The 18,814-nt window shown below is 40.5% G+C and overlaps 1 protein-coding gene across 1 annotated transcript in view; it reads left to right on the plus strand.

The window, feature by feature from the left end:
• Positions 1 to 568: 568 nt before the first annotated feature.
• The window catches only part of SRD5A2 (steroid 5 alpha-reductase 2), a 55,899-nt gene continuing 37,653 nt past the window's right edge, over positions 569 to 18,814 (plus strand). Inside the window, exon 1 of the mRNA XM_004268188.3 lies at positions 569 to 984. Coding sequence (XP_004268236.1) covers positions 704 to 984 — 281 coding nt within the window. The 5' untranslated portion in view covers positions 569 to 703. The remainder of the gene's footprint in view (positions 985 to 18,814) is intronic.

The following is an 18,814-nucleotide window of genomic DNA, read 5'->3' on the forward strand; positions in this document are numbered from 1 at the left end:
ACCTGCCTGGGGGCGAGGTGGTGTGGAGGGGCCACTAATGACGAAAGTGGCCAAGGAGAGCGGCGCCCCAGCGCAGAAGGCCTGGGGGACGCGGGAAGTGGCTGGAGGCTGGGCCCAGAGTCGAAGGAAGGATTCAGGGTTGAGTGGAAGCTGGCGGAGAGTGAAGGAGCACAGGGAACCGGAGGGGTTGGGGAGATTCTGGCTGCGGATGGTCAGAGGGTGGGAACTGCGTGGCCACCACAGAGGGTGTGTGTTAGAGCGGAAGAACTACCCTGGCTAAGTCGTACCTGTAGTTTTCTATTTCCTAGTCCCAGAAGTTGCAGCATCAGAGGTTGATGGGTGAAGAACAAATCTTCGAAGGGTAGTTAGAAGGAGAGAACAGTGGCAGGATGTGGAGAGGGGCGGACGCGCGGGCGACGGCGCGAATATGGGCTAAAGGAAGGGCGCAGGACACTAAGTTGGCTCCACGAAAGCCTTCATCCACTCTCCGCCTGGCTGCTTTCCGAAGTGCCAGCCCTGCGAAAGGGGCATCGCTGCTGAGCCTAGCCAGGGCTGGCCACTCTGAGATGGGAGGTAGGATAGAGGGGCGGGAGCCAAGGCCGAAGGGGCGGACACGGGGTGGCGTCTAGCTCTCCATAAAGGGGCGGCGAGGGCCGCGCTCTCTTCTGCGCTGGCAGCGGCCACCAGCGGGGAACAGGGCGCAATGTCCGTTCGCTGCCAGGAGAGTCCGGTGCTGGCAGGCAGCGCCACTTTGGCTGTCCTGGGGGCACTGGTTCTGTGCCTCGCGGAGCCCGCCGGCTACGGGAAGTACACGGAGAGCCGAATGCCCGTGGCTACCCGCCTGTCCGCCCGCGCCGCCTGGTTCCTGCAGGAGCTGCCCTCCTTCGCGGTGCCCGCGGGGATCCTCGCCGGGCAGCCCCGCTCTCTCTTCGGCCAGCCTGCGACTGTGCTTCTGGGCCTCTTCTGCGCACATTACTTCCACAGGTAGCATAGCGTTTTCCCTTGAGGGTGCGGAGCGCAGCGCACTGTCAGGCTCCCGGCGTCCAGGAGCGCAGCGCGCGGCGCGAGCCGCTGCAAGGAACGCGGAGTGCCGCGCGAGGGGAGCACCTGGCCGGGCCGGGGCTGCGGGCCAGACGCGGGCTAGTGGAGGAGCGATCGCGGGCAGACGCCGCCTTCACTCTCTACGGCCCCGCGCGCGTCTCGGGTCCGCTTCGAATCCTTGGCCTGCTCCGGGGAAAGCGGTGGAGCGGGGCGGGAGGCAAGCTGGAAAGCTCAAGCTGGGCAGAGCTCTTGGCTCAGACAGTTACCTCTCCAACTCCGCGCCGTCCCGCGTCACCTGTGGCGTCTTGCCCACCACCCCTTCTCGTTCTTCCTTCACCTTTCCTTTGCAGGGTGGGGGCGGGCTGGTTCTGAGATCTTGAGGGAGTCTAAGTATTGGCATCTCCCGAAGGAAACTCGGCTCAGAGGGACTGGATCAACGTATCTCCGCAGGGAGATGGGCAGACCCAGACCCTGGACTTAACGGTGAGAAAGAGAACGTGATGGGAACCCACTGACCTGAGCAGAGTCCCACTTCTCAGGAACCACCGAAAAGGGACCGCACTCACCACCAACTCGTTGCAAGTTCCGCTGGCACTAAAGTGTGGATGGGTTGAAGTTAACTTAGAGCTCAAATGTTCTGAATTAAAAGTCCCAAATTCAGGAGAACTTTACCTTCTGCTCTGAGAAGGAAAGACAGGAAAGAAACCAAGGGCTTTCAAGATTCGGAGAATAGATGTTCAAAAGAGACTCCTAGGAGAAGAGAAGAGCTTAAGATTCAGTTGCCTACCATGCCTAGTCATTTACCGTCTGTCGTCCCATGTAGCCCCATAGTAACCTTGTGAGATATGTATTTACTGTGCCCACTTTATAGACAAAGGAACTGAGGCTGTGTAAGGTTAAGTGACTGAATGAAGATGATACAGCTAGTGCCCAGCCAAATTCAAATCTAAGCCTGTGAAACTCCATGGTTTAAGACTTTCCCACCATGTTAAGCAGGCGGATACTCTGCAAGGAGAAAACAGGATCCATGGACAGAGAAAAGTTGCCAAACCAAATCAAGAACTGGAACAGAGGCACAGCCTTATTTTGCGTAGAGAATTTATGGGGTAAAAAAAATCAAGGAAATCTAGATTAGAAATTAGGGTAAAGAATTCCTCTGGAAGCTGAAAGGCATGATCCTCTCTCATAAGGATCATAAGGGAAAAGTGATGCCTCATTTTGGGAAAAGGAAGTGTAGAGAAACAAGTTTTAACCTCTCTTTCCATATAATCCCTTCTTATCTTCTGGATCTTTTTTATTGGTCAAGATTTAATACTTATGCAATTTTAACTGGATTCTCACTCTTTTAATAATTATTGCCAAGCAACCATTTCATAAATGGGTGTCCTTTCTGGAGCTATTTACTAACCATTTTATTTTATCCAGATTTAGGTAGTTTAATTTGCACAGAAAGAAGGATGTTGGGTGTAGGAGATAAGAGACCAGCTTTTGATTTCACTGTTTTTGGAAAAGACATTTGACAGAAAAATGAGATTTTATCAGGCAATTACTTTTAACTTCTAAAACTACTGTCTATTAGCACCATAAACAATATTTTTATGAGTTCATTTCATCTTACAGTATTGATTAGTGCTTTCTGACACTCCTATTAACATAAGTTTTAGACTTGTTTTTAAAGCCAAAAGGTACTTTGCCTTAGTAAATTATGACAAGTACATTTAAAAAACCAAGGAAGTAATTACTCATAAAATGAATATCAACATACTGTTCACCTTCTTCAGAGGAAAATTTAAAATGTAAAATTTAGAGGATTTGGGGATTGATTCTGCCTGAGGGAAAATTCCCCACAGAAAACACAACTCAGGGTGAGTGAGTTGTCCCTAAGGAATGAAGATGTGATGTTTGTCCACCATTCCCTTTGTGTGAACTCTTTCTTTGTGGCCACTGGACTGTTGAATCTATTATCATTTTGAGTGCTTACAAGGGGTTACGCTCTGTGCTAAACACTATGTGAATTATCTACTAATCCTCATACCAGCCCATTGAGGAAGCACTATTATCACCCCCATTTTGCAGGTGGGAAACTGGGGTGAGAAAAGCTTAAATAACTTGCCCAAGGTCACAAAGTAACCAGGGAGCCAGGGTTCAGATCCAGGGAATCTGAATCCAGATCTTAGGCTGTTAGCTACCATGATAAACTGTTTTATATTTGTTCTTGCTGCCTTGTTCTTGCCTTTTAAAAACTATATTTAGGCTTAAAATTATTTTTTAATTATAAAAATAATGAATGTTTACTAAAGAAAAAATGAAAAGTACAAAAGTAGAAAAATTCCCATAATTTCAACACTTAAGTACATTAATTGTTAATGTTTTGGAACATTTCTATCAAGGTTCTTTTTTTTTTTTTTATCTTTATTGGGGTATAATTGCTTTACAATGGTGTGTTAGTTTCTGCTTTATAACAAAGTGAATCAGTTATACATATACATATGTTCCCATATCTCTTCCCTCTTGCGTCTCCCTCCATCAAGGTTCTAATTTTTCTTGGTCAATTTTTATACATGCTTGCTATATTGAATATATGTAGGTTTTAGTTCTGCTTGATTACTGTCTATAATAAATATTTTTCCACATTATCATAGAATCTTAGTAAATATCATCTTAGTGGCTGCTTGTTATTTCATCTAAAAACAATAATTTATCCATTAATCTATAGTTTTTTGATAATTTTAATATTTTAAAAACATAATTTATATTAAATTGGACATTTAATTTGTCTTTTTATTTTGGCTAAATAAGGTTATGATGTACATTTTTGCACCTAAATTTTTTTCAGAAGTCATCACTATTCTCTTAGCCAAGATTCCCAGAAGTGGTTCAAAGTTATGAGCATTTTTGCCTTGAGGTTTTAGGAGTCATTAGGCTTGATAGTGAGGGCACATTAAGGAAAAAGCTCCAGGCTGCCTTGGCTTTACCCTGTGCCGTGCGTAGCTATGACACAGAGAATACGATGGAAGAACAGGGGTTCAGGAGAAAGCTGGCTCAGCTGTGGCTTAGACTCTTTTGCAAAATGTCCCTTGGGGGCTATTCAGAAAAGCAATATGTCCCATTGGATAGAAGGTGAAACTCTGCACTTTTCTCCATACAAGGGTGACATGCTAGAATGTGAGTCCCACAAGGGCAAGGATTTTTATCTCATTTGTTCATGGCTGTGTCCTCAGTGTATAGAAAAGTGCCAGTACATATTTGGTACTCACTAAAATTTGTTGAATGCATGAATGAACTCTACTTCTGACATCAGTACAGGCAGTCAGAATTGTGGGAGGGCTAGCAATTACTTAGGAATCATTGCTGAGATTGCATGGCTAGGTCAACTCAGATCATTCTCTTCCCTTCAGAATCTATTGTTGTGGATATTTGGTTGGTTTAGCTACATGAAAATGACTGCTGTGTAAGCATGTTGCCTAATCCCACATCTAGAGTTGTTTGAAGTCAGAGTTATCTCACCTCTTGTTGACCTTGACTACGGCCTGGAATGATCCTTTCCCCCCACTCTCTGATTCATCATTTTCTCAAGATGCCTTGGTGTCTCACGCAATGGTCATCACAACACCTATGCCTGTGGGAGCTTATGTTTTTTCAAGACTTGGGTGTGACCTTGGTATTTAGATGAAAAAGAAAACTGTTTTCAAATAAAGGTGACTATTCTGTAAAAAGTTGCTGGCAGTGTGACCTTCCTTGATGCACATGCAGAAGCAGAGGGCAATGCACACATTAGAGTCTGTTTGAATTTGGAAAGAACTTTCCTGGGATTTAGATGCTGAAAATAATGACATTTTCTATTCAGCCTAATAAAATGATGGATTAAATGGGAGGTCTTTTTTTTCTTTCTTTGAATTTTATTTATTTTTTTATACAGCAGGTTATTATTAGTTATCCATTTTATACATATCAGTGTATATATGTCAATCGCAATCTCCCAGTTCATCACACCACACCCCGCCCCCCCACCACTTTTCCCCCTTTGTGTCCATACATTTGTTCTCTACATCTGTGTCTCTATTTCTGCCCTGGAAACAGGTTCGTCTGTACCATTTTTCTAGGTTTCACATATATGCGTTAATATATGATATTTGTTTTTCTCTTTCTGACGTACTTCACTCTGTATGACAGTCTCTAGATGCATCCACGTCTCTACAAAATGAGCTTATTTCGTTCCTTTTTATGGCTGAGTAATATTCCATTGTATATATGTACCACATCTTTTTTTTTTTTTTTTTTTTGCGGTATGCGGGCCTCTCACTGTTGTGGCCTCTCCTGTTGTGGAGCACAGGCTCTGGACACACAGGCTCAGCAGCCATGGCTCACGGGCCTAGCCGCTCTGCGGCATGTGGGATCTTCCCAGACCGGGGCATGAACCCGTGTCCCCTGCATCGGCAGGTGGACTCTCAACCACCGCGCCACCAGGGAAGCCCCCACATCTTCTTTATCCATTTGTCCGTTGATGGGCATTTAGATTGCTTCCATGACCTGGCTATTGTACATGGTGCTGCAGTGAATATTGGTGTGCATGTGTCTTTTTGAATTATGGTTTTCTCTTGAGTATATGCCCAGTAGTGGGTTTGCTGGGTGATATGGTACTTCTATTTTTAGTCATTTAAGGAACATCCATACTGTTCTACATACTGGCTGTATCAATTTACATGCCTGCCAACAGTACAAGAGGGTTCCCTTTTCTCCACACCCTCTCCAGCATTTGTTGTCTGTAAATTTTCTGATGACGCCCATTCTAACGGGTGTGAGGTGAAAACTCGTAGTTTTGATTTGCATTTCTCTAATAATTAGTGATGTTGAGCAGCTTTTCATGTGCTTCTTGCCCATCTGTATGTCTTCTTTGGAGAAATGTCTATTTAGGTCTTCTGCCCATTTTTGGATTGGGTTGTTTGTTTTCTTAATATTGAGCTGCATGAGCTGTTTATATATTTTGGAGATTAATCCTTTGTCCGATGATTCACTTGCAAATATTTTCTCCCATTCTGAGGGTTGTCTTTTCGTCTTGTTTGTAGTTTCCTTTGCTTTATAAAAGCTTTTAAGTTTCATTAGGTCCCATTTGTTTATTTTTGTTTTTATTTCCATTACTCTAGGAGGTGGATCAAAAAAGACCTTGCTGTAATTTATGTCAAAGAGTGTTCTTCCTATATTTTCCTCTAAGAGTTTTATAGTGTCTGGTCTTACATTTAGGTCTCTAATCCATTTTGAGTTTATTTTTGTGTATGGTGTTAGGGAGTGTGCTAATTTCATTCTTTTATATGTAGCTGTCCAGTTTTCCCTGCACCACTTATTGAAGAGACTGTCTTTTGTCCATTGTATATCCTTGCCTCCTTTGTCATAGATTAGTTGACCATAGGTGTGTGGGTTTATCTCTGGGCTTTCTATCCTGTTCCATTGATCTATATTTCTGTTTTTTGTGTTGTATACCATGTTGTCTTGATTACTGTAGCTTTGCAGTATACTCTGAAGTCAGGCTATAGTCTGATTCCTCCAGCTCCATTTTTTTCCCTCAAGACTGCATTGGCTATTTGGGGTCTTTTGTGTCTACATACAAATTTTAAGATTTTTTTGTTCTAGTTCTGTAAAATATGCCTTTGGTAATTTGATAGGGATTGCATTGAATCTGTAGATTCCTTTGGATAGTATAGTCAGTTTCACAATATTGATTCTTCCAATCCAAGAACATGGTATATCTCTCCATCTGTTTCTATCATCTTTAATTTATTTCAACAGTGTCTTATAGTTTTCTGTATACAGGTATTCTGTCTCCCTAGGTAGGTTTGTTCCTAGGTATTTTACTCTGTTTGTTGCAATGGTAAATGGGAGTGTTTCCTTAGTATCTCTTTCAGATTTTTCATTATTAGTATATAGGAATGCAAGGGATTTCTGCGCATTAATTTTGTATCCTGCAACTTTACCAAATTCATTGATTAGCTCTAGTAGTTTTCTGGTAGCATCGTTAGGATTCTCTATGTATAGTATCATGTCATCTGCAAACAGTAACAGTTTTACTTCTTTTCCAATTTGTATTAATTTATTTCTTTTTCTCCTCTGATTGACGTGGCTAGGACTTCCAAAACTATGTTGAATAATAGTGGCAAGAGTGCACATCCTTGTCTTGTTCCTGATCTTAGAGGAAATGCTTTCAGTTTTTCACCATTGAGAATAATGTTTGTTGTGGGTTTGTCATATATGGCCTTTAATATGTTGAGGTAGGTTCCTTCTGTGCCCACTCTCTGGAGAGTTTTTATCATAAATGGGTGTTGAATTTTGTCAAAAGCTTTTTCTGCATTTATTGAGTTGATCATATGGTTTTTATTCTTCAATTTGTTCATATGGTGTATCACATTGATTGATTTGAGTATATTGAAGAATCCTTGCATCCCTGGGATAAAACCCACTTAATCGTGGTGTATGATCCTTTGAATGTGTTGTTGGATTCTGTTTGCTAGTATTTCGTTGATGATTTTTGCATCTATATTCATCACTCAGTGATATTGGTTTGTAATTTTCTTTTTTTGTACTATCTTTGTCTGGTTTTGGTATCAGGGTAATGGTGGCTTCGTACAATGGGTTTGGGAGTGTTCCTTCCTCTGCAATTTTTTGGAAGTGTTAGAGAAGGATGGGTGTTAGCTCTTCTCTAAATGTTTGATAGAATTCACCTGTGAAGCCATCGGGTCATGGACTTTTGTTTTTTGGAAGGTTTTTAATCACAGTTTGAATTTCATTACTCGTGATTGGTCTGTTCATAATTTGTATTTCTTCCTGGTTCAGTCTTGGAAGGTTATACCTTTCTAAGACTTTGTCCATTTCTTCCAGGTTGTCCATTTTATTTGCATAGAGTTGCTTGTAGTAGTCTCTTAGGATGCTTTGTATTTCTGTGGTGTCTGTTGTAATTCTCCTTTTTCATTTCTAATTTTATTGATTTGTGTCCTCTCCCTCTTTTTCTTGATGAATCTGGCTAATGGTTTATCAATTTGGTTTATCTTCTCAATGAACCAGCTTTTAGTTTTATTGATCTTTGCTATTGTTCTCTTTGTTTCTATTTCATTTATTTCTGCTCTGATCTTTATGATTTCTTTCCTTCTGCTAACTTTGGGTTTTCTTTGTTCTTCTTTCTCTAATTCCTTTAGGTGTAAGGTTAGATTATTTATTTGATATTTTTCTTGTTTCTTGAGGTAGGCTTGTAGAGCTATAAACTTCCCTTTAGAACTGCTTTTGCTGCATCCCATAGGTTTTGGATTGTCGTGTATTCATTGTCATTTGTCTCTAGGTATTTTTTGATTTCCTCTTTGATTTCTGTAGTGATCTCTTGGTTATTTAGTAACGTAGTGTTTAGCCTCCATGTGTTTTTGTTTTTACATTTTTTTCCCCTGTAATTCATTCTAATCTCATAGTGTTGTGGTCAGAAAAGATGCTTGATATGATTTCAATTTTCTTCAAGTTACTGAGGCTTGATTTGTGAACCAAGATGTAATCAATCCTGGAGAATGTTCCGTGCACACTTGAGAAGAAAGTGTAATCTGCTGTTTTTGGATGGAATGTCCTATAAATATTAAATCTATCTGGTCTGTTGTGTCATTTAAAGCTTCTGTTTCCTTACTTATTTTCATTTTGGATCATCTGTCCATTGGTGTAAGTGAGGTGTTAAAGTCCCCCACTATTATTGTGTTACTGTCGATTTCTTCTTTTACAGCTGTTAGCAGTTGCCTTATGTATTGATGTGCTCCTATGTTGGGTGCACATATGTTTATAATTGTTAAACCTTCTTCTTGGATTGATCACTTGATCATTATGTAGTGTACTTCCTTGTCTCTTGTAACATTCTTTATTTTAAAGTCTATTTTATCTGATATAAGTATTGCTACTCCAGCTTTCTTTTGATTTCCATTTGCATGGAATATCTTTTTCCATCCCCTCACTTTCAGTCTGTATGTGTCCCTAGGTCTGAAGTGGGTCTCTTGTAGACAGCATATATATGGGTCTTGTTTTTGTATCCATTTCAGCCAGCCTGTGTCATTTGGTTGGAGCATTTTTCCATTCACGTTTAAGGTAATTATCAATATGTATGTTCCTATGACCATTTTCTTAATTGTTTTGGGTTTGTTTTTGTAGGTCCTTTTCTTCCCTTGTGTTTCCCACTTAGAGAAGTTCCTTTAGCATTTGTTGTGGAGCTGGTTTGGTGGTGCTGATTTCTCTTAGCTTTTGCTTGTCTGTAAAGCTTTTGATTTCTCCATCGAATCTGAATGAGATCCTTGCTGGGTAGAGTATTCTTGGTTATAGGTTCTTCCCTTTCATCACTTTAAGTGTATCATGCCACTCCCTTCTGGCTTGTAGAGTTTCTGCTGAGAAATCAGCTGTTAACCTTATGGGAGTTCCCTTGTATGTTATTTGTCGTTTTTCCCTTGCTGCTTTCAATAATTTTTCTTTGTCTTTAATTTTTGCCAAATTGATTACTATGTGTCTTGGTGTGTTTTTCCTTGGGTTTATCCTGTATGGGACTCACTGCGCTTCCTGGACTTGGGTGGCTATTTCCTTTCCCATGTTAGGGAAGTTTTCGACTATAATCTCTTCAAATATTTTCTCGGGTCCTTTGTTTCTCTCTTCTCCTTCCGGGACCCCTATAATGTGAATGTTTTTGCATTTAATGTTGTCCCAGAGGTCTCTTAGGCTGTCTTCACTTCTTTTCATTCTTTTTTCGTTATTCTGTTCTGCAGCAGTGAATTCTACCATTCTCTCTTCCAGGTCACTTTTCCTTTCTTCTGCCTCAGTTATTCTGCTATTGATTCCTTCTAGTGTAGTTTTCATTTCAGTTATTGTATTGTTCATCTCTGTTTGTTTGTTCTTTAATTCTTCTAGGTCTTTGTTAAACATTTCTTGCATCTTCTCCATCTTTGCCTCTATTGTTTTTCCGAGGTCCTGGATCATCTTCACTGTCATTATTCTGAATTCTTTTTCTGGAAGGTTGCCTATCTCTACTTCATTTAGTTGTTTTTCTGGGGTTTTATCTTGTTCCTTCATGTGGTATGTAGCCCTCTGCCTTTTCATCTTGTCTATCTTTCTGTGAATGTGGTTTTTGTTCCACAGGCTGTAGGATTGTAGTTCTTGCTTCTGCTGTCTGTCCTCTAGTGGATGAGGCTATCTAAGAGGCTTGTGCAGGTTTCCTGATGGGAGGGACTGGTGGTAGGTAGAGCTGGGTGTTGCTCTGGTGGGCAGAGCTCAGGAACACTTTAATCTGCTTGACTGCTGATGGGTGGGGCTGGGTTCCCTCCCTGTTGGTTGTTTGGCCTGAGGCAACCCAACACTGGAGCCTACCTGGGCTCTTTGGGGGGGCTAATGGCAGACTCTGGGAGGGCTCACACCAAGGAGTACTTCCCAGAACTTCTGCTGCCAGTGTCCTTGTCCCCAGGGTGAGCCACAGCCACCCCCCGCCTCTGCAGGAGACCCTGCAACACTTGCAGGTAGGTCTGGTTCAGTCTCCTATGGGGTCACTGCTCCTTCCCCTGGGTTCCGATGCTCACACTACTTTGTGTATGCCCTCCAAGAGTGCAGTCTGTGTTTTCCCCAGTCCTGTCAAAGTCCTGCAATCAAATCCCACTAGCCTTCAAAGTCTGATTCTCTAGGAATTCCTCCTCCTCTTGCTGGACCCCCAGGTTGGAACGCCTGACGTGGGGCTCAGAACTCCAGTGGGTGGACTTCTGTGGTATAAGTGTTCTCCAGTTTGTGAGTCACCCACCCAGCCGTTGTGGGATTTGATTTTGTTGTGATTGCGCCCCTCCTACCGTCTCATTGTGGCTTCTCCTTTGTCTTTGGATGTGGGGTATCTTTTTTGGTGAGTTCCAGTGTCTTCATGTCAATGATTGCTCAGAAGTTAGTTGTGATTCCAGTGCTCTCCCAAGAGGGAGTGCACCTATGTCCTTCTACTCCGCCACCTTGAACGAATCTCTCAATAAGAGGCCTTTTTGCTCGATTGCTCAGTTCATTCTCCAGCACCATGAATTCTTCCCCATCCTTCAAGACTCAGATCGGGCATCACTTCCTCCAAGAAGGCTTCTCTGTGTCCTTTCTCCTTTTGTAAGTCAAGGTGTGGTTTTCATAGCAGCCAGCGTGGCCTTCCATGAGGCACTTCACACACTGGATCATAATTCTCTATTTTAAGGAAACGTCACATCTGTCTAGCCTCCTCATTTTATAGAAGCAGAGCACCACAAAGTTAAGACAATTAGGGGCAAAGAGGGCACTGGAACTTGAGTCTCATCATGTGCCGTGTCAATGCTTCTCCAATCTTATAAGACTGGCAGATGTGTCAAATATTCAGAAGTAATAAAACCTCATGAAGGAAATTATTCATTGGCTGAGAATCAGGAGGATGATTAATACGGACATTGGAAACCACCTAGAAAAATCTCTCCTCTTACACACTGAGAAGGAAGTCCCAGGCAGAATAAACTGAATTCTTGTGGTCACTTATTCATGTGTTAAGGACATTCATGAGGCATAATTTGGATCAATTAAAATGGGGGTCAGCAAACATTTTTCTGTAGAAAAGCCAGATAGTAGCTGTTTTAGGCTTTGTAGTAATACAGTCTCTGTCACAGCTACTCAGCTCTGCTCTTGTAGCATGAAAACAGCACAGACAATTATGTAGACAAATGAGTGAGGTAATGTTCCAATAAAACTTTATTTACAAAAACAGGTATTGGGCTGTATTTGGCCTGTGGGTCATAGTTTGCTAGCCTCTGCTTAAGAAAACCATGTGTGGCATAGCTTTACATTCAGTGCTCTGGTAGTTCTATTATAAAATTTTGTTAAATCCTATAGTAAAGTACTGGGCATAATCTAGAAAATTTCTGCTACATTTAAATAGGAATTTGGTAGTAAATCTGATTTTCTGTGAATTCCTGGGTTGCAAGTCATTTATTTGATCCTTTGTGGGAAATAGTAGGACTCTTGGAGTTTACATTCTAAATGGGATGACATCATAAGCACATCTGAAACATATACAGCTATGTTTGCCAAAAATGTAAACAAGATTTAGAGATCTTGACCACTTTTACCACACTGAAGAAAGGTCCAACTTATTGCTCATTTTAAATCTAATTTAATGTCACTTAACAAACAAGATAAGGAAACAGTGATCCAAGCTGGTTAAGTGATGTGTATGAAGTTACATGGTGAGGAAGGGGCAGAGTGGGGCTTGAACTTAGGTGTCCTAATTCTTTATCAGAGTTCCACATGCTCAGAACTGTGCTGGGTCCTAGGGGAGCACACAAAAGAAACACAAAGCTGGTGCTTGCCCTCCAGGAGAAAGGCAGGAAAACACATCATAGTGTGTCTGACACTCTTTCTGGTGTGAAAGTTTGGTGGTGGTAATGTCAGTGTGAGAAGCTCAGGACAGGTGGGAAAATGCAAATTGAGGGACATGTGGGCTATGGTCCACAAGGGGGACCATGGTCATGCCACTGAACATGCTGAGGTCTCTGGTGCCTGTCTGTGTTTGAGTGTGCATGGAAGAGTGGGCAGATGGGTGGGTGGGTTTTGAGGGAACCCAATAAATGGCACCCTTCTTCCCCCACCCAAGTTCATAATCAACTGAGAGACAGATCCAGGAATTAGGCAACTAGAGACAAATTACTACCCTTATTAGTGGTAAAGCTGGTTTGGGGCAACATGGCTTCCCTTTTGGATCCTAACACTGTCCCTCAGAAAAACTCAGTGACAACGATGGCTGAATACTACGGGCCTTACCCAGTGGTGCCTGTTTTGGAAAGATAGCAGAACGGAAGAAGGGCTGAGCTGCACACACCCCTTGAGAGGTCCTGCTTTCAAATTTACCAATTGGGTAATTTACTCCTCCTTTCCTGAGGAGCAATGAGTGAGGGAGAGTGGAAAGGCAAGGAGGTATACTCAGATGAAAGGTCCTCGGCCAGCAGGAGGGAGAATATTAATGTTTTCTGTTACAAGATAGAATATGAAAGTTGTCTACATGTTGATTTTTGCCAGAGCCTGGCAACTTGGTTCTGGAACCTGGGGCACTTCCCTTTCTGCTTTTTGACTCCTTGCCACATATGGCAATGGAGACATTAAAGGCTGGACTCAAGATGTTTAAAAAGTTGCTGGGCTCAACCCAGCAGCCTTTAAGGAGACTCATCATAGGAGCTCTAAATTTTAAAACCCTCTGAACCAGGGCCAACAATGCAATTTGCCTTCCATTTGGTTATGGAAGGGGGGATATGGGAAGGAGAAACCAATATTTATTGAGCTCCAGGTGTTCCAGGAATTATGTTACGTGTTTTATATCAGTTATCTCATGTTATCCTTGAGACAATCGCTGTTATTAATGCAATTTCACAAATAACTGCACTCTGTCTGATTGCAGTAATTGGTGGAAGTGAGGGGGAGTGATGACTAAGCACTTAGCTGGTCCTCTAAAGATGGTCTATGTGGGTGGGAATGAGATGTTCAGTCGGGAAAAGGGGTCTGTTTGGTGACCTATGACTTAAAATTGCCCTGTGCGCCATATGTACTCCGTCTTAGAATACCTTTTTAATACCAAATATCTTTTGTTTCTTTTAACATCTTTATTGGAGTATAATTGCTTTACAATGGTGTGTTAGTTTCTGCTTTATAACAAAGTGAATCAGCTATACATATACATATATCCCCATATCTCCTCCCTCTTGTGTCTCCCTCCCACCCTCCCTATCCCACGCTTCTAGATGGTCACAAAGCACGGAGCTGATCTCCCTGTGCTATGCGGCTGCTTCCCACAATACCAAATATCTTTTGTATCTATGCCATAATATCTGATCCTACTATCCAAGCCTTAAATCAGGTCTGGGCCATTTTCAAAATTCTTCCATTTACTTGCTTCATGTTGTCAAGGCTGATCCTAAAAGTTACTGTGAAGAAAATAAGGCAATTTGCTTTTGATATTTTTTCTATTTGACCATGAAAAACCCGCAACTCCCTTTCTGTGTACAGTCTCTGTTTTTCTCTTCTGCTCTATCTGTCCTCTTTCAACAGCAGTACTTGGTCTCACTTCAGTCTCCCAGTGAATGTTCTTTACTTACCCAAAGTTACTATCTGATAAACAAATCTAAATACTAGTGTTTTGGGTCCTTTGTTTTCTTATTATTAAGTTTTGAAAGTTCTTTATATATTCTAGATACAAATTCTTTACCAGATATATACTTTGCAAATAATTTCTCCTACTCTGTGTGGCTTGTCTTTTTCATTCTTTTAACCATATCTTTTGAAAAGCAGAGGTTTTTAATTTTGATGAAGTCCAATTTTTCTATTTGTTTTCATGCAATTAAATCTAAGAAATCTTTGCCTAGTCTGAAGTCACATGGGTTTTTTCCTTATGTTTTCTTATAAAAGTTTTATTATTTTAGGTTTTACATTTATGTCTATTATCTATTTTGAGTTAATTCTTATATGGGGTTAGAAATATGAATCAAAGTTCTTTCTTTTGCCTATAGATAGCCAATTGTTCCAGTACCATTTGTTGAAAATACTTTTCTTTCTCTAATGAAATTGCTCCTGCACCTCATGATATGAACAGATACTTTGCTAAAGAAAACATATGAATGGCAAATAAAAACAGGGAAAGATGCTCAACATCATTAGTCATTCGGGAAATGCTAATTAAACCACAGTGGGATACTATTATGCCTCCATTAGAATGGCTAGAATAAAAAGACTGAACATACCAAGTGCTACTGAGGATGTGGAAGACTAGAATTCTTATACATTGTTGATAGGAATGTAAAATGACTACCACTTTGGAAAACATTTTGAAGTCTCTTAAAAAGTTAAACATAAACATACCATGTGACCTACCCATTCCATTGCTAGCTCTTTTCCAAGCAAAATAAAAGCACATGTCTGGGGCTTCCCTGGTGGCGCAGTGGTTGAGAGTCCGGCTGCCGATGCAGGGGACATGGGTTCGTGCCCCAGTCCGGAAAGACCCCACATGCCGCGGAGCGGCTAGGCCCGTGAGCCATGGCCGCTGAGCCTGTGTGTCCGGAGCCTGTGCTCCGCAACGGGAGAGGCCACAACAGTGAGAGGCCCGCGTACCGCAAAAAAAAAAAGCACATGGCGACACAAAGACTTCTATACAGATGTTTTTAGCAGGTTTATTTGTAGCAGCCAAAAACCAGAAACAACCCAAATGTCCGTCAAAAAGTGAATGAGTAAACAAATTGTGGTATAACCATATAATAGAATAGTACTCAGCAATAAAAATGAGTGAACTATTGATGTGAACTACACTAAGATGAAAGTCAAAATAATTATTCTGTGTAAAGAAGCCAAGCAAAAAAAATAGTGCATGCGTTTTTTTTTTTAAATAAATTTATTTATTTTTGGCTGCATTGTGTCTTCATTGCTGCGCACAGGCTTTCTCTAGTTGCGGCAAGCAGGGGCTACTCTTTGTTGCAGTGTGTGGGCTTCTCATTATGGTGGCTTCTTGTTGCAGAGCATGGGCTCTAGGTGTGTGGGCTTCAGTAGTTGTGGCACGCAGCCTCAGTTGTTGTGGCTTGTGGGCTCTAGAGCACAGGCTCAGTAGTTGCAGCACATGGGCTTAGTTTCTCTGCGGTATTTGGGATCTTCCCGGACCAGGGCTCGAAACAGTGTCCCCTGCATTGACAGGCGGATTCTTAACCACTGCGCCACCAGGGAAGCCCAGTACATGCTTTATGACTCCATTTGTATAAAATTCTATGGAATTCAAACTAACTTATGGTACATGAAGTACATCAGGGGTTTCCTGGGGACAAAGGGAGAGACAGAAGGATGAGATCACGAAGAGTATGAGCAAAATTTTGGTAGAGATGGATATGTTATTTTGATATCATGATGGTTTTAAAATTTATCAAATTGCATACTTTAAATACATGCAGTTGATTGTTAATTATACCTCAGTAAAGATTAAAAAAAAAAACTATAGGTAGGCCTTTGAAAAAATCGTTGTATGTGTGGCCCTGTGTCACTGAGAATTGTTCAAACTTTCTGTGAAGCTAATCTGGCAATGTTTAACAATAGCTGAAAAGCAGTTCACTTTTTTCCCCCAGGAATTTCACTTAGGTAGAATACTCAAGGGCAATAGTCCAAAAGAAAGAAATCAATTTACACAAAGTTATAGTGTTACTATTCACAACTGTAGAACACTGGAAGTTACTTAAATGCTCTACTATTAAGGGCTGATTGTAATCAGTATGATTGAATATTACATATAATTCAAAAATATTACCTTCTTGGATCTATATCTGTGATGGAAATAATATAAAGTTATTTAGTGAAAAAATAGCACACAATGAGTATGCTCTAAATAAGTCCACATCAACCCATATGAATTAATATAGATAATGATTAGAATATAAAGTGATGTGAATAGCTGATACTTTTGGTTTATAGATTTTTTAAAATAAAGTTTTAAATTTATTTTTGTCTGTGTTGGGTCTTCATTGCTGCGAGCGAGCTTTTTCTTATTGCAGCAAGTGGGGGCTACTCTTCGCTGTGGTACACTTGCTTCTCATTGCAGTGGCTTCTCTTGTTGCAGAGCACGGGCTCTAGGCATGCGGGCTTCAGTTGTTGCGGCTCATGGGCTCAGTAGTGTGGCTCATGGGCTCTAGAGCGCAGGCTCAGTAGTTGTGGTGCACGGGCTTAGTTGCTCTGCAGCATGTAGGATCTTCCCGGACCAGGGCTCGAACCCATGTCCCCTGCATTGGCAGGCGGATTCTTAACCACTGTGCCACCAGGGAAATCCCTGGTTTCTAGATTTTTATGTAATATTTTCAAAGTGTTTAATGGCATAACTCCCACTATACCTAATAGAAGCAATAATACTGACATTACAAGATTTTAAGAATTACCTCGCAAACTGAGCATGCAATTAAATGCCAATAGAGATCAAGACATTTCTACAAATAAGCACTGCCTTGGGGGAAAAGTCACCATTAATGTATAAGATCTCTCCCACTAAGCCACTGTGATATCACTAACTTCTGAAATTGTCATCTTTCATATTGATCCTTTGAGTTAGGATGTTGAAGATCCCTTAAAAGGCAGATGTTACCTGGTAAAGTGTCAATACACAGATATCCTTTTAATATGTATAGAATACATGGGGATGTCACCTGTCTGATTCTTGATAATGGTAATGTATGTCTTCTCACTTTTTCCCCTACTCTGTCTAGCTAGAGTTTTATCAACTTTATTGATATTTTCAAGGAACCAGATTTTGGTTTCGTTGAGTTTCTCTATTGATTTTTATGTTTCCTGTTTGTTTTCTGATTTGATCTTTATTATTTCCTTCCTTCTTCTTACTTTGGGTTTAATTTGCTCTCCTTTTTCTAGCTTTTTAAGGCAGAAGCTGAGGTTATGCATTAAGACCTCCTTTTTCTGATTTGGCATATATTGCTATGAAAATCACAAAATACTGCTTTTGGCACCTCACAAATTCTAATATGTTGTTTTTGTTCTAATTCATTTCAAAATACTGATATTTCTCTTTTGATTTCTTCTCTGATCCATGGGTTATTTGGAACGGTACTATTTAGTTTCCAAATGTTAGGGCTTTTCCAGATATATTCTGTTATCAATTTCTAATATAATTTCATCATGGACAGAGAACATACTTTATATGACTTAAAGCCTTTTACTTGTTGAATTAAAACTTGTTTTATGGCCCAGAATTTGGTCTGTCTTGGTAAATGTGCTCTTTAAACTTGAAAAGAATAGGTATTCTGCTGTAAGGAGGAGTCTTCTAAAAATGTCCATAGGTTAATTTGATTGAAAGTGCTTTTCAGATCTTCTATATCCTGCTGATTTTCTGTCTACTTTTTCTCTAAGTACTGAGAGAGGAGTATTGATTTATGTCTGATTAAAATAGGACTTCCCTATTTCTCCTCAAAGTTCTATCAGGTGTTTTTCATGTATTTTGAAGCTCTGTTATTAGATGCATGAGCATTTAGGATTGCTATGTCCTTGATGAATTGATCCTTTTTATCATTATTCCTTTATTATCACTACTTCATTATCATTACCCTTATTCCTGATAATATTCTTTGCTCTGAAATCTACTTTTATCTAATATTAATGTAGTCACTATGGTTTTCTTTTTCTGAGGGTTGGCATGGCATATTTTTTCAACATTTTACTTTGAATCTGTCTCTGTTTAAATTCACTGTATGTTTCTTGAAGGCAGTATATGGTCAAGTCTTGCTTTTTGCTCAATACTGACAATCTCTGCTTTTTAATTGGGACTTTTAGAATGTTTATAGCTAATGGGATTATTTATGTAGTTTGGTTTAAATCTATCACATTGCTATTTGTGTCTTTTTGTCTCTCTGTTACTTGCGTTCATTTTCCCTTTATCTTCCATCTTTTGAATTGAGTGTTATTTTATTCCATTTTATAGCTTTTGTTGGATTATTAGCTATAACTCTTTCTTTTGTTAGTTTGATTAAAGCTTTAAAGCACGTATCTTAAACTTATCACTATTTATTTTCAAGTGATGTCATACCACTTCATGTGTACTGTAGGAATGTGAAATAATATACTTCCCTTTCTTCCCTCTTGACCTTTATGCTATTGTTGTTATTTGTTTTACTTACACACATGCCATAAGAAGCTTCAACCTATTGCTGTTATTTTTGTTTAAACAATTATCTTTTATAGAGATTCAAATAATAAAAAACATGTATTTGCCCATGTA

The sequence above is a fragment of the Orcinus orca genome, chromosome 13 (assembly GCF_937001465.1).
Source record: "Orcinus orca chromosome 13, mOrcOrc1.1, whole genome shotgun sequence".
NCBI classification, from domain to species: Eukaryota; Metazoa; Chordata; class Mammalia; order Artiodactyla; family Delphinidae; genus Orcinus; species Orcinus orca.